Below are 22,857 nucleotides of genomic sequence, written 5' to 3'. Positions count from 1 at the left end.
CGACATCCATCCCTATTTACTGCTCCTCGCTCCAACTCTCTCGCCGCCGTCGTCCTCGCTCGCTCGCTCGCTGAGTTCGAAACGGGTGCACCAGCTGGTCTCGAGCCACCCCAGAGGTCTATATAAACACGCGCCCGCGGCACACCAACCCACACGTCGCCAGAGAGAAACTAACCGAGAAGAGAGAAGCACACACACGCAGTAGCTAGCGATCCTGTGAGGCGCGCTAATGGCGGCGCAGGAGGAGGAGAAGGCCGCGGGCAGGCGCGCGGGGCCGCACCCGCTGCTGCGCGGGCGGAGGCGGGACGGCAAGTACACGCACGGGCTGCACCCGGCGCAGATGGAGGCGCTCCGCGCCATGTGCGGCGCCTTCATCCCCTCGCTGCCGGCCGAGGAGTCGGACGCAGGCGGCCGCGCCGACCAGCCCGGCGGCAAGGACCTCGAGCGCTTCTACCTCGCCTCCGCCGCCGACTCCAACATCCCCGACGAGGTGCGTGCGTGCGTCCGATCCAATCTCCTCTCCTGCACCACGCCACGCCAATATGCACCATCACGTGGTCGTCCCCGCGCTCGTCGATCATTGGTTTAATCGCCTTGATATTCTCTGGCGTTTACCCAATTAATTACCATGAGATCCGTAGGCGTGTCTCGATGATTGCTCTGCTCGCCAGCAGTGCGGTCTCGCTCTCACCGCACGGCCGGACGGACCACTTTTCTTTCGTACGAATTATTAACAGGAAGGAAAAGGCCTTGCCATTTTGTTTCTGTGCGTCGCCCGATTTGATTTTGTAGCCATGTTCACATAGAAGCAATCGTCGGCGGTGGTGAGGTGTTTGATCTCTGATGTGTAGCTCGTTCGTTTGTTTGTCCCTTTCCCCCCCAAAACAAAAGGTTGCGGAGCTGATGGTGACGCGGTGCATACGGGAGGCGGCGCTGCTGGCGTGGGTGGTGCTGTGGGTGCTGAGCACGAGGGTGGGCACGCTGCTGCTGTGCGGCCGGCTGAGCCTCTGCGGCGCCGCCGGTGAGCTGCGCCGGTTCGCGGACATGCCGGCGGAGCGGCAGGAGGCGGCGCTGCAGCGATGGAACAGGACGCGGTGGCTCTTCCCGCTCAGGATCGTCTTCGCCCTCGTCAAGATCCTCTCCCACTACGTCTTCTACACCATGGTAAGCCTTTGCACCTCTAGTACTTGGTAATATTACTTCAGCATAGTAGGACTAGTTTGCATGAGTCTCTCAAACTGGCACGCCATGATGGCCACAATAAATTCGCCATTCCGACCGGCGTCTTTCATTCTGGCCCCTTTTTGGCAACTTAAGGCTTCAGCGGACAAAATTAAATACCTGGCCACGTTTTTGTTTCAACAACGCAAAAAAAATCCTACTATTAAAAAAATTCAATTTTTCAAGGGGTTGTGGGGGCCAGGGAGCAGTACAACTTGCTCGCCTCCTTGCTGTACTTGCAGCGCATTCAGTGGTCAGACGGACGCTTGAAATTAATCGGCCAGCTCGGTGAGAGGGGCCTGCACTGCATGTCTGCATAGTGCTCTAACTTCATGTCCACAACCACAACCCGTCTGATTTGCTACCACTGGCTTGCTAACTGAACCAGGGCTCACACCAGTTTCATGCTCGTGTTTTTCGCCTAAACTAAGGGGGTTGGTTTCGATTTGAACACGTACCAAGAGACAGAGACGGAACCATTTTCCGAATTGATTGAGCACTTGCAGTTCCTATCACTCTTTTTTCTGGTCAGAAGACTATCCTTCGCCCAGTCAGTTTCTGCTTAATTAGTTGGACATTGCGTAAGGTACTTGCTTGAAAATGGCACTTCGTGTCGACTGTCACCATTATATTCCTCACAGAACCTACCCCAAGACTTAACTGAATTTTTTGGGGGAGTGGATTATCTTTTCTCCAGAGCACACTCTTTTTATTTCACAAAACATACTCCAAAATTGAGCTGAATATTTTTGGGGAGCGGATTCGCTGTTCTCCAGAGCACATGCTCTTTCTATTTCAGAAACTCAAAAATATAATAGTATGATGTCTAGATATTAGAGTGAGCTGTAAAAGTGCTTGTGCTTTGCTATTTTTTTCACGTCTCCAAAAAATCTACAGTTTTCACAAAACTTGAAATCTTGAATAAACCCTTGGTCATTGGCATGCGAGTCTTTGTTTTCGACAAATGAAAATAATAATTTGAAAAGCGAGCACATGGACTAAAACATCCCCAGAAAACAAAACAAAGTTCTAAACATATAAAAAAAATCTGTGGTGGAAAATAAGAACTTCATCAGGACAAAGCTTGGAAATGAATGGTTATGCCTTTCCGAGAGCAACTTGTCTCCGGCCCCTACTTGGCCATCAGTACACAGTGGAGTAGTACACACTGAAAATCTCAGGGCGACTTGGCCCAGCCTGTGAAAACTGCAAAGTGACCATCAAAGTATACAGTAGTATTTAGTGCCTACACGCAACAAGTACTGAGTAGCATAAATAAATGAATGGAACACCGATGTGAATGTGTCACCGTTTGCATAATAATAAGATGATGAAAGACACAATCAGATAATGCGCTTTGTCAAGATTATCAATTAGTATCATCCGGTCCCTGTCATAGCACACCACCATGGAATGATGGAATTAATATTTGTTGATCACGGGTACCTTTTTAACATAAAGAAATGACCTAAATAGTCCACCAAATCAATACATTAGGATCATCATTTAATACATTTCCCTACCATATATATTTATTATTGCAAAAAAAATGATTGTTTTTTGATAAATTTGATCAAAATTTATAAAGTTTAGCATAGGTCAAAGCTAATATGTGTAGTAAACAAAAATGAATGGAGTATGAATGATCGAATGAAAGCGTGTATTGCTACTAGTTCTAGTAAGATTATCCTAGCTGAACTTGTTAGTGATGTAACAATTATTTGATTTGAATAAAGTGTGACACAAGTTAAAAAATGGTAAGATTTGTTGGTCACGGTCCCTTTTTTTGAACATAATGAAAGAAACCTGTTTGCCCGACGTGCAGGTCGACGAGAACTCAGAGAATCCACACTGGAAAGCGATTGGATACAGCGTGGAAGAGTGGCAGAGAGACCCAGCTGAAGCGCCCGCCCCGTCGCGGCCGCTGGACAATGGCGTCGTCGAAACCAGAGCGCTGAACGACACCACCCTGCTCAGGTCACTCGCCGACAGGGGGCTCCCCGTGAAGCCGGGCGCGCAGCACACGGTGGAGTGCGACGCCGTCATTGTGGGGTCCGGCTGCGGCGGGGGCGTTGCTGCCGCGATACTGGCGTCCGCGGGGTACAAGGTGGTAGTCGTCGAGAAGGGCGACTACTTCGCCGCCGATGACTACAGCTCCGTCGAGGGTCCGTCCATGGAGCGCCTCTTCGAGAAGGGCGGCATCTTCTGCACGTCCAACGTGACGACGATGGTGTTCACGGGCTCCACTGTCGGCGGCGGCTCGGCGGTGAACTGGTCGGCCTGCATCCGCACGCCGGGGGAGGTCTTGCAGGAGTGGTCCCACGACCACGGCCTCCCGTTATTCGCGACCAAGGCGTACGTGCAGGCCATGAACACGGTTTGTGACCGGCTCGGCGTCACTGACGAGTGCCTGAAGGAAGGGTTCCAGAACAAGGTGCTGCGCCGAGGGTGCGAGGCGCTCGGGCTGCCTGTCGACGCCGTGCCACGCAACTCGTCGGCGGGACACTACTGCGGGAGCTGCAACTTCGGCTGCCCCACCGGCGATAAGCGCGGCACCGACACGACGTGGCTCGTCGACGCCGTCAAGCACGGCGCGGTGATCCTGACCGGGTGCAAGGCCGAGCGGTTCATCCTCCACAACAACAGCGGCAAGGACGGCCGGAGCAAGAAATGCGTCGGCCTGTTGGCGACGTGCATGAGCAACGGCATCACCAAGAAGCTGCGCATCGAGGCCAAGGTGTCCATCTCGGCCTGCGGGGCGCTCATGACGCCTCCGCTGCTGCGCAACAGCGGGCTGAAGAACCGGCACATCGGCCGGAACCTGCACCTCCACCCGGTGTCCATGGCGTGGGGCTACTTCCCGGAGAACAAGCAGGCGGTGCCCATCACCGGCAAGTCCTACGAGGGCGGCATCATCACGAGCATGCACCGCGTCACACCGCGCACCATCATCGAGACGCCAGCGCTAGGGCCGGGGGCCTTCGCCGCCATGGTGCCGTGGGAGTCGGGCCGCGACATGAAGGAGCGCATGAGCCGGTTCGCGCGCACGGCGCACGCGTTCGCCCTCGTCCGCGACCGCGGCTCGGGGTTCGTCGACTGCGAGGGCCGCCTGCGCTTCACCCCCAGCCGCGACGACACCCGCGAGCTCCGCAACGGCCTGCGCCACGTGCTGCGCATCCTGGTGGCCGCCGGCGCGGCGGAGGTGGGCACGCACCGCAGCGACGGGCTCCGGCTGCGGTGCAAGGGCGTGCGCGACGAGGACCTGGAGGCGTTCCTGGACGAGGTGACCATCGAGAAGGGGCCCATGCACTCGACGGCGGACAAATGGGCGGTCTTCTCCTCGGCTCATCAGATGGGCAGCTGCCGCATGGGCTCCAGCCCCAAGGACAGCGCCGTCGACGGCAGCGGCGAGAGCTGGGAGGCCGAGGGCCTGTACGTCTGCGACGGCAGCCTCCTCCCCACCGCGGTCGGCGTCAACCCAATGATCACTATTCAGTCCGTCGCCTACTGCCTCTCCAAGGGCATCGCCGAGTCCATGACCAACGCCCAGAAGCACTACTAGAGTACTAGTCGATCGAGTCAGAGGATAGTCGCCAACTCGTCGTGTCGGTTGGCCAGGTGCACTTGTCACGCCTAAACTGCTTCACCGTACATATGATTCGTGATACTCGGTTATGTTTGTTACTTCTTGGGTCCATAAATATAGCTCGATTAAGATTTTAAAAAGACAGTTGTCCATTTTTCTTCGAGATCCAACAAAGCCCGAGTATTACGGAAGTATCACGGTGCGTGGGAGGAAATACGGGGACTTTTTCGCTTTTGTTTTGGCTGGAAAAGAGATGTGGGAGGAGGACAAATGCTACAGCCGTTGGATAATGGGTGAAGGGGGAGCACGGATGGGAGCATAAGAGCATCTACAATCGGGCAGGCCCTGGTCACAATTTTTTGACCCCAAACGGGCCTCTCAAACGTCCGGACTGACCGGCACCCCCGGGCACTCCGCCACGTTAGCCTGACAGCGTTGCCCCACACGGAAATGCCCGGAAACCCGGTGGTCCGACGGACGTCGCGTCCGTCGGCGCGGTGGGAACGCCGTGTGGCGCCGCTCCGGCTCGCCGCCCAAGATGATATCCGGCTATTTAAGCCGACCGACGTCCCGCAACCCTAACCCATCCCCCTCCTCCTCTCCCCGCCGCCAGTCCGAGCCCTTCCACCTCCTCCCTCTCCCGCTCCGGCAATCTGCCCACGCTCCGGCACTCCACCATGGTCCGGAGCAAGATCACCTACTATGTCATGCTGACGCCGGAGCGCCGCTACGAGATCCAGCAGGAGATCTGGGCGAGGGAAGCCGCACGCGCCGCCCGCATCACTGTCGGGCTGCCTCCGGACTCACCGGAGCCGGAGGAGGAGGAGGAGGAGCAGGGAGGAGGAGGAGCAAATGGCTCCGATGGAGGTGGAGGAGGAGGAGACGGAGGAGCCGGACCAGCAGGTGTCGCCCTTCAAAATGGAGCAGGCGGAGGCGGAGTTTGTCGTCGCCCAGTCCGACAAAATGGTCGAGCAACAGGCCATCCTGGAGTCCAGCCAGGATGAGACCTATGTGGACACCAACCAGGCGTTCCTCCAGCGAGAGCAGACGGAGACCGACATGCTCTTCGCCGAGCTCGACGCGGAAATAGAGGCGGAGAAGGCCGGAGTGGAGGAGCCGGAGCTGCAGCTGCCGCTCATGCTGCCGGAGCCGGGCACGGAGATCGTCGTGATCTCCGATGATGAGTAGATAGGATCGACGTAGTACGTATGTTCTACTTCTTTTGCATGTCTTTGTATGAATATAAAAATCTAGTATGAAATGTCTAGATGCAAGAAGTGAAATTTGAGGCGTGTCTGATCACTGCGAACGTTTGAGGGATCATATTTGTAATATGTGGCTGTAGATGCTCTAAGAAGGGAGCAGGCAAGTCGCGTCCATTTTTCATGGCTTAGATCATTGGATTGTTTTCTTACGCATCTTTTTTTTAACGGGAAGGCCTACATGGCTAGCTTTATTTATCAATGACTGCTACATCATCCACAAGAAGATTTATAATAAAATTCGGTGGTGCATCAACCCACACAGACGGATTGTTTACACCCTCCACCTAGCTAGCTCATGAGCAACTACATTTGGCTCACGGTTACAATGCTCTATGGAAACCTTCCCAAAATCTTGCAAAAGGGTCATGCACTCCTCCAGAATAGGTGCCGCCACCATGCCTTGGCCTCATTCTCCTTTATGGCATCTGTGATAATAATGTTGTCCATCCTTACTAACACATTGTTGCATCCCAAATTCTGGAGAAACTTGAGGCCTTCTCTCAGTGCAGCCGCCTCTGTGCAAACCACATCAGCTGCATGAGTTAATTTTGCCGTGGCTGCTCCAATGAAGTTGCCGCGGTTGTCTCGCACTATGGCTCCACATCCTCCTGATTGTTCGCCCACATAAAATGACGCATCCACATTCAGGACCTGCTAATTTGCAAGAACCACCGGCCACTTATTCAGTCTGCGGGAGCTCTTCGTTTTCCCAGCAGCACGGACAAAGTTCAGAGTTACAGCTTGGATCGCCATCGCCGTCCGCTGAGGATTTAGGATTGTTTCTCCGCGAACAAATTATCTGCGCTGCCACCATAGATACCAACAGGTCGCCGCTACAACCTCGGGCAAGTAAACTCCATCTGTGTACACACCCTGATGTTCATCATCGCAAAGAAGAAGCTCGAGTGTACCTGCCCCAGTCCGATTGGTACTAGCTCCTGAAACCAAGGAATCAAGTCCCAACGCAGTCCAGACTGCCCGACCTCTGTTGCAAGTAAACATCGCATGACGAACATCTTCTGCTCCTTCTGTACAGTGTGGGCAGTGTGACCTACTGCCTATATGACGATTTGCGAGAACACTGTAACACGGGATTGCATTGTGTAAGCATTTCCACATGAATATCTTGACTTTAGCTGGTAGTTTTAGTTGCCATATCTTCTTCCATACAGGGTGTGGGTTTGAGCCACTCTGGTATGTATTCCTCTCCTCTTCCTTAGTATAAGTATCTTCCCATAGTTTATGGTAAGCTGAGCGAACTGAAAACCGACCATTCCTATTTAGGTGCCACGCCACAAAGTCTTCTGTAGCTTGCTGAAATAGGGGAACTTGGAGAATACGTTCTGCATCTATATGACAGAAATTATCCCGGATTAATTGTTCATCCCATTCTCCCGAATATGGATCAATCAACTCACATACTTTCGAGAGCATCTGACCTCCACGGACAGTAAGGATTTTCCTTGAGGCACTATTAAGGATCCAACAATCTTCCCAAATGTTTATTATTGTTCCGTCCCCCACTCACCAAATGTGACCCTTCTTAAAAACTTGGATCCCCGCCCAAATGCTCTGCCATATGAACGAAGAGCCCTTCTTTAGCTCACAGTGGAGTATATCTCCATTCGAGTAGTATCTCGATCTGAGAACTTTTGCACAAAGAGAATCATAATTCTGAATAAGCCTCCAAACCTGCTTAGCTAGCAAGGCCATGTTAAAACTATGTATATCTCTGAAACCCATTCCACCCTTCTCTTTCGGCACACACATCTTTCACCATGCGAACCAATGCATTTTCCTCCGGTCTTCTTCATCACCCCACCAGTAGTGCGACATTGCGTCAGTGATCCCCTTGCAAATTTTCTTTGGGAATTTAAACACACTCATCGCATATGTTGGGATGGCTTGGGCCACCGCTTTAATTAAAGCTTCTTTACCACCAAAAGAGAGAGTTCGTTCCTTCCACCCATTGATCATAATTTGAATTCTTTCAATGATATGCTCAAAGCAAGTCACTTTATCCACTCCAATCATCGAAGGTAGACCCAAATATTTGTCCGACAATGATTTTGTCATTATGTTGAGGATTTAGCAAACCTCCGCTTTAACTTCCACATATGTATTCGGACTAAAGAAAATAGAGCACTTTGCCTCCCTCACCAACTGGCCCGATGCTGCACAATAATCATCCAGAAGTGATCTCAAAGAATGTGCATTTTGTGGAGTAGCCTTCATCAATATAAGTGAGTCATCAGCGAATAACAAATGAGATATGACGGGAGAATCACGACACACCTAAATATCATTTAAATTTCCTTCGGCCTCCTCATGGGAAATGAGCGCGGACAGGCCCTCCGCACATAAAAAAACAAGTATGGAGAGAGGGGGTCGCCCTGGCGTAATCCCCTTGTTGGCATAAAGGGAGTGGTCTCATTGGAGTTAAACCTGACCTTGTATTCAACTGAGGTTACACAGGCCATTATTAGGTTCACCCATCTGTTGTCAAAACCAAGTTTGATTAGCTTTGCTTCCAAGAAAGACCATTCAACTCTCGTACGCCTTGTGCATGTCCAGCTTAACAGCACATGTGCCCACCTTTCCCTTCTTTCTCTCTTCATTGTATGTAAACATTCATAAGCAACCATGACATTATCAGTTATGATTCGACCCGGGACAAATGCGCTTTGGGTCTCACTGATTACATCAGGCAATAACACTTTGAGTCTTGAAGCCAACATCTTTCATATTACCTTGTACACAACATTGCAGAGACTGATCGGTCTGAACTGAGTGATCTTTTCCGGATTGTCCACCTCGGGAATGAGCACTATAGTAGTTTTCTTACGCATCTTAGTCAACAGTATCAGCCCTTCCATTTCTCTGAATATTTTTTTGAGGGAATTTCTCTGAATATATTTATGAGGCATCTATGCCGTATGTGTCGCTCACCTTGGGCCGGCCCAAGAACTGCGATCGCTCGCTACCCCCCACACAGTGGTGCTAATTCTATGTAGTGAAGGTCCTGCAGATCTTATGCTTAGGAAGCTACGCATCTTTTCGGACGCGGCATGTGTTATTCGTGACATCAATAAGGAAACCTATGTTTGCTATAGTTTAATTTTGCAGGAGATTTAGGGACGCCGAGCAGACCCTTGTGTTACGCTCCCGGTACGATCTAAGTTTAGGTAGCGGTTGCCTAGTACAGTGTACTTTCTTCACACCTCACGAGCAGGAAGGTTGGCCACGCTCTAACCTGGCCGGTCGTGTCCCAGATGTGGCCCGGGAAGCAGCTATTCGGTTTGGATAATCGATGTAGCCAATCCAGCCCAGTTGAGGAAGAAATAGTGGCCCGCTGGTAGTTGTTGCACGTGTTTTCTTTGTGTTTTCACCGGTTCTCTTTGATTTTTTATTTTATTTATAATTTTGGTATTCTCTTGTTTTTATTGGTTTTTTCTATTCTTTTGTTTTCTTTGCTTTTTTTGTTTCTTTGTTAGTAATCAATTTTATTTTTTAACACATGTCTATTTTTTTTCTCAGTACACAATGAACATGTTTATCGCACACATCAAAACATTTTTATACACATTGTACATTTTTCAAAAACACCATATACATCTTTCTTAAAAACTTTTTTGAACACCTTTTTGGAAATACGGTAATATTTTTACATATACACGCTGTACATTTTTTAATGGCATAAATATTTATTTTAACCTACACAAACATTTGTTTACATTGTAAAAACATTTTCTGAAATTTTCGAAGACATTTTTGGACAAACGTGCATATTCCCTTAAAATTTCATGTACATTTTTGTAATGCAAATAAACATTGTTTAACCTATGGGAACAGTTTTTTACAATATATAATCATTTTTCAAAAATCATGAAAATTTTCTTCGACCCTGTAGAATTTTCCTTTAAAATGTCAAGTATATAATTTTTCCAGAAAATATCTGAGACACTTTTTTGAAATTCTTGGACATTTTTTACATGTAATATACAAATCAGTTTTTTATTTATGTGAACATTTTTTACATTGTTTTACATTTTTGTATGGTAACATTTTTAAAATGCCACAAACATTTTTCATACACAAGATTAACATTTTTACACATTAAATATTTTCAAATGCATGATTAACATTTTTCAAAATTTATGTGAACTGGTTATTGTATTATAGATATTTACAATATTTCCCAAATATAAAAAAGTTTTGAAGGAAAAAAGTAGATGACATCAGCCTAACGCGACCACGTTCTTATTGGGCTGGTCCAGCAACGGCTCCTTGCGGGCAACTCTGCACTAGGAGTCGCTGCAACGGCTCATAGCCGTACTCACAGGGGTTGTAACATTCCATGAGAGGTATATCTCACCTATAGCGACTCCTAGTTTTCTTTTTAGGGGTAAAACCAAGTTTATTTATAAAAAAACACAGATGGCGGAATACATCTCGGATCATGGGGCTGACCAAGCCACAAGTGGCGCCGTTGATTTGGAGAATATGCAAACTTGACTAGACTATGAGCATCTTTATTCGACTCTCTACTTTCAAAAATAAAATTACAATTAAACATGGCAGCTCTCTGAATAATTTCACTAATTCCCTTGATTGTCGTTGTGGATATCACCAATCGCCTGTTTTGAATTAGACGCCACCACAAAGTTCTGTAAAAGCAAGTCTTCTGTCAATGATAGTGCCTCCCTGCAGGCGATCGCTTCTAGTGCAGGGTAGTTTCTATCTCGCCTGAAGCTTTTTCGTGTGGTTGCATAGTACTGGGCCGGCCCACTCTTAGTTCGCGTTCAATGGCTTGTTGGTCACTGTGTTGGGTCGGCCTGTTAGTTGGTGCGACGACTTGATGCGAGCGTAGCGAGACATACTCGTGCCCCGAAACATTCCCCCTCCTCGAGACGCGCTAGGTCTCATGAGCCATGACTTGGCCGAGCCTTTCAAGGCCATGGGAAACCAGTTGGGCCATGACCCTCTCCTCGTCGACGGCCGCCTGGATCGTGGTGGTGTAAATCTGGAGAAATTTCGTGGGGGCGTTGGATCCATCGTACTTCCGTGGTATGTCGGGCCGGAATTTCCCTGACCGGGCAACACGGCGAAGCTTTGGAACGAAAGCCAGGCATACCATATCGTATGGTATGGGGTTGGCCGACGCGACCGTGGTCGTGCACACGAAAAATGCCACTAGGCCAGAGGAGGTTTGGTCTTCCTCAGCTCCCGGGTCATTTCGGTCCTCCCAGTGACTGATGTAGACCAAACCTCAATGGCGAGATCCGGTCTGTTGTTGCGGCACGATCTTTCATGACACACCAGCAGCAACAATAACCTCTCGCCCACGCACGCGATGTGCACAAAATAGAGGGTTTAAACCTTGGGGCTCAGCACGAGAAAACCAATCTCAACGACGGTACTCACGCGCAAAACAATTTCCTCGTAGAGAAATCGCAACACAAAGGTTTTCTAAAGCTCCCTCCAAAACTTAGGGATTTTTAGACAGCTTCCTCCAAAACTCGATACTGGTATTTACCCTAAAACACATCGTGTTTATTATAAAAATTAAACCTCCCTTTACATTGACCGTACTATGGCTATTTATACTAGTATAGCCGACCCATCTAACAAGAATTAGACACACGTAAGCTTTCCAAACATACTGAACTCTTACTTTATTTAAAATGATTTTCCTTTTACATCTCGGCATGCTACAGATAAAGTTTGACTCTCCTATTTGTGTGCTCGTTAATTTAGTTTTGCCAGCCGCTGGACCCCATCCTGATTCCTTTAAATACATGAGACCCCACCTGAGAAACTTCCTGATGCTTGAATCTTCTGCTGGTCTTGATCGTCCAAAGAAATACCAGTAGATTAGATGTTTCCTTTTAATTGTTTGTGCCTGATGCATCGTATGAAAATAGAACTTCTTGTTGGGCCTTATTATAGCTGGAACCAATAACCGCGTATACGAAGAATAATAGCAGGGTTGTATTTTTATATGGTTCACACAATCAGCGCAAACTCCAAACTGGCTCAACACATCAGCTTGCATGCATCTTGACGTCCATGCATGTTCAAACATGGTGCTTCTTGAATCTAAATTGTTTGTCTCTGTACGCCATGTAGCATCCGCAACAACTAATGCTTGTTCTCCTTCATACATCTCATCAAAACAAATGTATTTTTCTACGTACACACCTTCGGTCTGTAAACCCTTGATGTGCAGAAAAGTTTCATGAACCTTGAAAACACTAATGTTAGTTATGGCCATATCATCCTCTCCCTCTTGAAGCAAAATCGTCCTCGGTTTTGGGTTATCTTTTTCAGTAATATTTCCATCTACTGACTGAATAGTGACCACAGAAATTTCAGTAGCTTCAACCATGTTCTTTTTTGCATCTTCCTCTTCTTTTATCTTCTTCTGATGTCCTCTCCTCCAAGCAATAAAATGATCCTAACCCATAGGCACTAGGTCGTACTTCTTACCCTTCTTGACGGTTTGACAATTATACGCAACATCATGCTCTTTGTACCATAGCTTGCCCAACAATAAGTGACATGAAACCATTGGTGCCGGAATCACGTCACACAAAACTGTGTAACAATATTTTCCCAAAAAAAACAGTACCTTGGTTTGATGTGTGACACTGAGCTCTTCATGACTCCAAGGGAACAAGTATGATTGAGGGTGTGGTGTCATGGTGGTTCCAACTTCTCCACCAACGCAACGCTTGCCGCGTTGATCAAGCTCATGTGGTCGATTGTCATAGCACATGATCTCTCTTGTACCACGACACGAGTATGAAAAAGCCCATCCCATCGACCTTCCTCCTCCAGTTGAAATCCATAGCTTAGCTTCCATGATAATCCAGTCATATCCTGCACAGTGTCGTGAACAACCTTGCATCTGATACCATGTGATGTAGACCGAACCTCAATGGCGAGATCCGATCTGTTATTGCGGCCTGATCTTTCATGACACACCACCAGCAGGAATAACCTCTCTCACGTGCACGCGATGTACACGGAATAGAGGGTTTGAACCTTGCGGCTCAGCACAAGAAAATCAATCTCAACGACGGTACTCACGCGCAAAATAATTTCCTCGCAGAGAAATCGCAACACAGAGGTTTTCTAAAGCTTCATCCAAAACTTTGGGATTTTTAGACAGCTTCCCCAAAACTCGATAAGTGTATTTACCCTAAAAACACATCATGTTTATTATCAAAATTTAACCTCCCTTTACATTGACCGTACTATGGCTATTTATACTAGTATAGCCAACCCATCTAACAAGAATTAGACACACGCAAGCTTTCCAAACATACTGGACTCTTAGTTTATTTAAAATGATTTCCCTTTTGCATCTCGGCATGCTACAGATAAAGTTTGACTCTCCTATTTGTGCACTCGTTAATTTAGTTTTGCCAACCGCTGGACCCCATCCTGATTCCTTTAAATACATGAGACCCCACCTGAGAAACTTCCTGATGCTTGAATCTTCTGGTGGTCTACCAGTAGATTAGATGTTTCCTTTTAATTGTGTGTGCCTGATGCGTCATATGAAAATAGAACTTCTTGTTGGGCCTTATTATAGCTGGAACCGATAGCCGCGTATACGAAGAATAATAGCAGGGTTGTATTTTTATATGGTTCACGCAATCAGCGCAAACTCCAAACTGACTCAACACATCAGCTTGCATGCGTCTTGACGTCCATGCATGTTCAAACATGGTGCTTCTTGAATCTAAATTGTTTGTCTCTGTACGCCATGTAGCATCCACAACAACTAATGCTTGTTCTCCTTCATACTTCCCATCAAAACAAATGTATTTTTCTACGTACACACCTTCGGTCTGTAAACCCTTGATATGCAGAAAAGTTTCATGAACCTTGAAAACACTAATGTTAGTTATGGCCGTATCATCCTCTCCCTCTTGAAGCAAAACCGTCCTCGGTTTTGGGTTATCTTTTTCAGTAATATTTCCATCTACTGACTGAATAATGACCACAGAAATTTCAGTAGCTTCAACCATGTTCTTTTTTGCATCTTCCTCTTCTTTTATCTTCTTCTGATGTCCTCTCCTCCAAGCAATAAAATGATCCTGACCCATAGGCACCACGTCGTACTTCTTACCCTTCTTGACCGTATATATGTGTGTTTGACAATTATACGCAACATCGTGCTCTTTGTACCATAGCTTGCCCAACAATAAGTGACATGAAACCATCGGTGCCGGAATCACGTCACACAAAACTGTGCAACAATATTTCCCCAAAAAAAACAGTACCTTGGTTTGATGTGTGACACCGAGCTCTTCATGACTCCAACGGAATAAGTATGATTGAGGGTGTGGTGTCATGGTAGTTCCAACTTCTCCACCATCGCAACGCTTGCCGCGTTGATCAAGCTCATGTGGTCGATTGTCATAGCACATGATCTCTCTTGTACCACGACACGAGTATGAAAAAGCCCATCCCATCGACCTTCCTCCTCCAGTTGAAATCCATAGCTTAGCTTCCATGATAATCCAGTCATCTCCTGCACAGTGTCGTGAACAACCTTGCATCTGATACCATCTAATGGAGACCGAACCTCAATGGCGAGATCCGATCTGTTGTTGCGGCCTGATCTTTCACGACACACCACCAGCAGGAATAACATCTTGCCCGCGCACGGGATGTACACGAAATAGAGGGTTTGAACCTTGCGGCTCAGCACAAGAAAATCAATCTCAACGATGGTACTCACGCGCAAAACAGTTTCCTCGCAGAGAAATCGCAACACAGAGGTTTTCTAAAGCTTCCTCCAAAACTTAGGGATTTTTAGACAGCTTCCCCAAAACTCGATAGCGGTATTTACCCTAAAAACACATCGTGTTTATTATCAAAATTTAACCTCCCTTTACATTGACCGTACTATGGCTATTTATACTAGTATAGCCGACCCATCTAACAAGAATTAGACACACGCAAGCCTTCCAAACATACTGGACTCTTACTTTATTTAAACTGATTTGCCTTTTACATCTCGGCATGCTACAGATAAAGTTTGAATCTTCTATTTGTGCGCTCGTTAATTTAGTTTTGCCAGCAGGTGGACCCCATCCTGATTCCTTTAAATACATGAGACCCCACCTGAGAAACTTCCTGCTGCTTGAATCTTCTGGTGGTCTTGGTGTCCAAAGAAATACCAGTAGATTAGATGTTTCCTTTTAATTGTGTGTACCTGATGCGTTATATGGAAATAGAACTTCTTGTTGGGCCTTATTATACCTGGATCCGATGGCCGTGTATACGAAGAATAATAGCAGGGTTGTACTTTTATATGGTTCACACAATCAGCGCAAACTCCAAACTGGCTCAACACATCAGCTTGCATGCATCTTGACGTCCATGCATGTTCAAACATGGTGCTTCTTGAATCTAACTTGTTTGTCTCTGTACGCCATGTAGCATCCGCAACAACTAATGCTTGTTCTACTTCATACATCCCATCAAAACAAATGTATTTTTTCTACGTACCTTCGGTCCGTAAACCCTCGATGTGCAGAAAAGTTTCATGAACCTTGAAAACACTAATGTTAGTTATGGCCATATCATCCTCTCCCTCTTGAAGCAACCGTTTCATGTTCAAACATGGTGCTTCTTGAACTAACTTGTTTGTCTCTATACGCCATGTAGCATCCGCAACAACTAATGCTTGTTCTCCTTCATACTTCCCATCAAAACAAATGTATTTTTCTACGTACGCACCTTCGGTCTGTAAACCCTCGATGTGCAGAAAAGTTTCATGAACCTTGAAAACACTAATGTTAGTTATGGCCATATCATCCTCTCCTCGGTTTTGGGTCATCTTTTTCAGTAATATTTTCATCTACTGACTGAATAGTGACCACAGAAATTTCAGTAGCTTCAACCATATTCTTTTTTGCATCTTCCTCTTCTTTTATATTCTTCTGATGTTCTCTCCTTCAAGCAATAAAATGATCCTGGCCCATAGGCACCAGGTCGTACTTCTTACCCTTCTTCACGGTATATATGTGTGTTTGACAATTATACACAACATTGTGCTCTTTGTACCATAGCTTGCCCAACAATAAGTGACATGAAACCATTGGTGCCGGAATCACGTCACACAAAACTGTGCATATTTTCCCAAAAAAGGGTACCATGGTTTGATATGTGACATTGAGCTCTTCTTGACCCCAACGGAACAAGTATGGTTGTGGGTGTGGTGTCATGATAGTTCCAACTTCTCCACAACTCAACGTTTGCCGCGTTTATCAAGCTCATGTGGTCGATTCTCATAGCACATGATCTCTCTTTTACCATGACACGAGTATGAAAAAGCCCATCCCATCGACCTTCCTCCTCTAGTTGAAATCCATAGCTTAGCTTCCATTATAATCCAGTCGTCTCCTGCAAAGTGTCGTGAACAACCTTGCATCTGATACCACCTGATGTAGACCGAACCTCAATGGCGAGATCCGATCTGTTGTTGCGGCATGATCTTTCACGACACACCACCAGCAGCAATAACCTCTCGCCCGCGCACGCGATCTACACGAAATAGAGGGTTTGAACCTTGCAGCTCAGCACAAGAAAATCAATCTCAACGACGGTACTCACATGAAAAAAAAATTCCTCGCAGAGAAATCGCAACACAGATGTTTTCTAAAGGTTCCTCCAAACTTAGGGATTTTTAGACAGCTTCCCCAAAACTCGATACGGGTATTTACCCTTAAAACACATCGTGTTTATTATCAAAATTTAACCTCCCTTTACATTGACCGTACTATGGCTATTTATACTAGTATAGCCGACCCATCTAACAAGAATTAGACACACGCAAGCTTTCCAAACATACTGGACTCTTACTTTATTTAAACTGATTTGCCTTTTACATCTCGCCATGCTACAGATAAAGTTTGGCTCTCCTATTTGTGCGCTCGTTAATTTAGTTTTGCCAGCCGGTGGACCCCATCCCGATTCCTTTAAATACATGAGACCCCACGTGAGAAACTTTCTGATGCTTGAATCTTCTGGTGGTCTTGGTCGTCCAAAGAAATACCAGTAGATTAGATGTTTCCTTTTAATTGTGTGTACCTGATGCGTCGTATGGAAATAGAACTTCTTGTTGGGCCTTATTATAGCTGGATCCGATGGTCGTGTATACGAAGAATAATAGCAGGGTTGTACTTTTATATGGTTCACACAATCAGCGCAAACTCCAAACTGGCTCAACACATCAGCTTGCATGCGACGTCCATGCATGTTCAACCATGGTGCTTCTTGAATCTAACTTGTTTGTCTCTGTACGCCATGTAGCATCCGCAACAACTAATACTTGTTCTTCTTCATACTTCCCATCAAAAGAAATGTATTTTTCTACGTACAAACCTTCGGTCTGTAAACCCTCGACGTGCAAAAAAGTTTCATGAACCTTGATAACACTGATGTTAGTTATGGTCATATCAGTGACGTTGCGCTGCACTCTGCATGCCCTCGCCCCTCCCCTCTCGAGACCGTTGTTGCCGGGTTTCCCAGCATGCACGGGAGGAAAAGCGGTGTCGGCCCGCCACGACCCTGTTTGTGCCTCCATAACCTCCGCTCCAAGGCGGTTTGGGGTCACCTGTGGTGAGGTGACAATGACGACGGAGTAGGAGTGGTCGCGGCTCAAGGCCCCGCTGGAGCTCCCATGCGTCGGCTCGCAGCAAGCGTCCTCCACAAGCTCTGCCAGCTCCTAGAGCCAGAGACCTGCATGAGGAGTCTCGGTGGTGGACGCGTATGGATGGACTCGCGGAAGGGAGTGGCGCTATTTGGCATCTTGATCGCGTCGACGACAGTTGGGCCTAGCAAGGTCAATGTGTTGATTCTTCCTGAAAATGGAACGCTGAAAGATGGCAGCGGCGAGAGTGTGTGCAGGCGGTCACACTAAATGTCTGGTAGGCCGGTTGGTGCTCTCGGCTCGTCGTGGGGCAGCTTGGCGAGGCCACCGAGTTCGATGATGTGTGTGAAGGAAATATGCCCTAGAGGCAATAATAAAGTTGTTATTTATATTTCCTTATATCATGATAAATGTTTATTATTCATGCTAGATTTGTATTAACCGGAAACTTGATACGTGTGTGAATACATAGACAAAACAAAGTGTCCCTGGTATGCCTCTACTAGACTAGCTCGTTAATCAAAGATGGTTAAGTTTCCTGACCATAGACATGTGTTGTCATTTGATGAACGGGATCACATCATTAGAGAATGATGTGATGGACAAGACCCATCCGTTAGCTTAGCATTATGATCGTTTAGTTTTATTGCTATTGCTTTCTTCACGACTTATACATGTTCCTCTGACTATGAGATTATGCAACTTCCGAATACTGGAGGAACACCTTGTGTACTATCAAACGTCACAACGTAACTGGGTGATTATAAAGATGCTCTACAGGTGTCTCCGAAGGTGTTTGTTGGGTTGGCATAGATCAAGATTAGGATTTGTCACTCCGTGTATCGGAGAGGTATCTTTGGGCCCTCTCGGTAATGCACATCACTATAAGCCTTGCAAGCAATGTGACTAATGAGTTAGTTATGGGATGATGCATTACAGAATGAGTAAAGAGACTTGCCGGTAACGAGATTGAACTAGGTATGATGATACCGACGATCGAATCTCGGGCAAGTAACATACCGATGACAAAAGGAACAACGTATATTGTTATGCGGTTTGACCGATAAAGATCTTCATAGAATATGTAGGAGCCAATATGAGCATCCAGGTTCCGCTATTGGTTATTGACCGGAGATGTGTCTCGGTCATGTCTACATAGTTCTCGAACCCGTAGGGTCCGCACGCTTAACGTTCGATGACGATTTGTATTATGCGTTAGTTGATTTGATGACCGAAGTTTTTTTGAGTCCCGGATGAGGTCACGGACATGACGAGGAGTCTCAAAATGGTCGAGAGGTAAAGATCGATATATTGGAAGGTTATATTCAGACACCGAAATGGTTCCGAAGTGTTTCGGGTATTTTCCGGAGTACCGGGAGGTTACTGGAACCCCCCGGGAGAGTAATGGGCCTTAATGGGCTTTACGGGAAAGGAGAGAGGGGCCTCAAGGGGTGCCCCTCCACACACAAACACACACACGCACACGCACGCACGCACCCCCCACACACACACACACTAAGACTCCATCTCTCTCTCTCTCTCTCACACACACACTAAGACTCCATCTCTCTCTCTCTCACACACACACACACCCCACACACACACTAAGACTCCATCTCACACACACATGCTCTAGGCGGAGCATCTGTTCCTACCACCCTTCATCCAACCTTACCCGTATGATAAACAATCACCTTAATTTACTTGCATAACATGGACAAATTTCACTTCACTTTAGTAGTCAGCAAACTTATCATCTGTACCCTTATAAAAAAAACGAGTTGGCGATGATGGTGTGCCTGCCATCTTGTAATACAGATCGTATGATCTATATCTAACGGATAGAAAGCAAACTATGATAATTTTACAAAAGATACTCACACCTCTCTCCACATCCTTATCTCCCACAACCTCATTGCTCGGCAATTAAAAAAGGAAGTCTCTGGAACAATCTAGCATGGTGGCCGCTGCCGCCTGCCGGCGCCGTCCATCCCCATGCCTCCGCCCATTCCGACCACCAGTCACCACCACGCTCCACTCCTCCTCGCCTTATCTCTCATCTTTCATTTTTTTCGATGACATTCTTGAGATACCAGTTTTCCGATAAAATTCTCGAGATATCATTAGTTTTTACACATGGGATTACTCCTACATGGGTCAATCACAACAAATGTTTTGTAAAAAAATGCATATTGATGTTCCGTGCAATGCACGAGCATCTTGCTTGTAATTATATAATGCAGATCACGAGCAGGAAGTGACATTTTTTTGACACAACCACGTTAACATGGCCACGTAAATCACTAGCTAAAGTAAATACCATTATACTTATATCCCGATGCAAAAGGTTGAGTACATGTCCGAAGAGTAGAGTCGCACACACACACTCTGTCTCTCAGAATCTCTCTCACACACACACCAGTTATGTGACGCCCACTTAAGCAGACACGTACGTTACAATTTGTGCACCCGCGGGTACACGTGATGCTGCGCATTTATTTAAGCCGGAAGGTGAACCTAAACAGTAGCTGCATTCATTCCCCTCCCGCCGCCTCTTCTCTAGTCGCCGTCGCCCGGTAGCCATGGCCCGGCCGAAGGTAACAACATACGCCATACTCCCGCCGGAGCGACGCTTTAATATGGAAATTTTAGTGGTCATGCATGCATCTTTTTGTGCTAGCACTCCTATTCCTATATAAGGGTTGACCGGTCGCTTCCCGCGGACGTGCGCGGGCGGTGGAAGAGGAAGGAGAAGGCAAGCGGGCTGTGGAGTAACGTTTTTTACCACAATTTCTTAGGAAACTGAGTGCAATAATTGAGTAGTTTTGCAAACTACCAGTACTACACCTGAAACGGTTCAAAACCTATACTCCCTTGCCAGCGCGCGCTTCCCGCGTGAAACGGTCAGCGTCGCCCTGGAGCGTCAGTGCCGCATTAATGCCCGGCCAGAGCGGAGGCGACCTCTCACTGGCGCCGGCTTTGAAGTGGCGCGACGGCCGAGAGAGCGCCGCTTCCCGGTGCACGCGACTGCTCCGCGTCGAGACTGGCCATAGGCCCTGTTTGGATCCATGAGTTAGAGTTAGTTTGAGCTAGTTGGGGCTCAAATAGCCCTAAGGTATCCAAGCATGAGGGTTTAAATTGGAGCAAGTTGCATCGAACCCACCAAAAAAAACTATCCCACCCAAGAGGTGCTAACATGAGATAGTTCTCATTGGGACCACTGAAAAATCACTTTTCTCTCTCCATCAAGTGCATTTATTGTCAATCTAACCCTGTCACCCAAACACCTATTTGGCTACAGTTAGTTCAGGGTTAGTCATGAGTTAGTCTAACCTCTAGCTAAGTTAGAGTGTCAAACAGGAGCAGTATAGGACATGCAAGTTGCTCAAAGCATACAGTCAAATTCGTAGTGAAAGGATTTTTTTCTTTTTAAAAACGGAACGTGAAAGGAATTTTTTTAGAATGCTCTTGGCATGTCGCTAACATGTGATGAGTTAACCGACCTCAATAGACAGCAAAAACGCCAGCCCGCCGCACTTTGATAGAGACGAGGAGGGAGAAGCGATACATGCTGCTGGATTACTAGAGATAGGTGTCGCACGGAAGCCAAGAAATATGGTGATAGCGTGGGTTAGCCATGTACTAGTATGATGTAACTACACTGGGCTGCCGTGTTATGTACTCTTCCAGTCCACTGTGGAGATGATTGGTTGATTTTATATCACTGAATAATATTAAATATTATGAGTGCAGACGCTCCACCATGAGGTTCCTTCTCCTTCTCAGTCGTCGGGAATCTATGTTCTTCCACTCTATTTTTTTACGTGAGCTTTGTTCATCCTTTTGCCAACACGCGAGACATCTAGCATCAAGGTGCATGTGTTATGCAAGGATCGTTCCATCTATATGAAGAACACGTGGGACTGGAACTATGAGACGGACATGTACCCAGGAGTGGACGTACGAACCTGAGTAATGTAGCGCAGTAAGTGAAGTAGAAAGGCACAAATGGTATGAACATGCGTGGCATATAGGGTGTGTTTGGTTGCGTTCTCGTCTCAGCATAGTTGTTCCCTCTTCATCATGCTCAACTCAACACCCCTCTTCATGCATGCTCTCTTCATGCATGCTTCTAGTGTATTTGTGCTAAACTAGTGTGGACTCATGCACCCTCCATACACTCTACCAAACACCCAAAAGTAGGTCGAGAAGGGAACTCTTGGGCGGCATTTGTCTCTTACTACGTACTACCACTAAATGTTGTACGTGCAATGCACGGTGATGTTATGGAGTACGTGCCTAAGTACTCTACTACTACTATATTAGATGGGGGCACATATTAACTTTTATATTTGTTTACGTGTATGCCCCGAGACCTTCCAACTAGACGTGTCTTTCTCTCCAGGTCGCACTTTGTATCGCTCATACCACTAAGTACTACTACGTGTGGTCTCCGACCCAGAAGTGGAAGAAGTGGAGACGCTCTACCACGCTGTTTTTTTACGCTGGGCTCTACCACGATGTTCATGTCCCACTCCTTTCGCTGACGTGTGGGACATCCAGCACGTGCCGTGTTTGGCACTCTTCGTCGTAAGAGTTGAAACGCTAGCATTCATCAGAAATAAAAAATAATTATAAATCAGCAGTGATACTATTTTTTTGAGAACTAATCAGCAGTGATACTATACCATGCGGTTTCCTTGCTCCTCGATATCGGAAAGAATACTTCCGTTCACCAACATGCGGGACGTCGACCATCCTGGTCCACTTGCCATGCACGCATAACTCCAAGGGAGAGTCACCCCGGTCGTCGCGCCGTAGTAACAATGACTAATGAGCCGTCAAATCATAGGCGCACTTCCCACTTTGAAGTTGCTCGGACGAAGGAACCATCATGACTTCGTTGAATTCCGCTTCTTGAAGAAAACTACTGTACCAGCAGTACTGCTAGCTACAGTAGTTACTCCAACAGAGGCCTCCTTTCGTTCATGGGATAGGAATTTTATAGGAATATGAAAATCATAGGAAGTGAGATGACATGCATCTCAATTCCTATAGAGAAAGAGATGCCATTTGATGCATAGTAACTAGTAGTAACTAGTAGTACTGGT

The 22,857-nt window shown here is 46.9% G+C and overlaps 1 protein-coding gene across 1 annotated transcript; it reads left to right on the top strand.

The window, feature by feature from the left end:
* Window positions 1–212: 212 nt before the first annotated feature.
* On the top strand, window positions 213–4,947 carry LOC123181058 (long-chain-alcohol oxidase FAO1; the record flags this gene model as incomplete). Its single annotated transcript, XM_044593273.1, is given in 3 exon segments — window positions 213–490; window positions 892–1,164; window positions 3,047–4,947. Coding segments are annotated over 3 exon segments (2,271 nt in total). The 3' UTR covers window positions 4,784–4,947.
* Window positions 4,948–22,857: the final 17,910 nt, after the last annotated feature.

This window comes from Triticum aestivum, chromosome 1D, assembly GCF_018294505.1.
Source record: "Triticum aestivum cultivar Chinese Spring chromosome 1D, IWGSC CS RefSeq v2.1, whole genome shotgun sequence".
Taxonomy (NCBI): domain Eukaryota; kingdom Viridiplantae; phylum Streptophyta; class Magnoliopsida; order Poales; family Poaceae; genus Triticum; species Triticum aestivum.
This window is presented reverse-complemented; position numbering and strand designations above follow the sequence as displayed.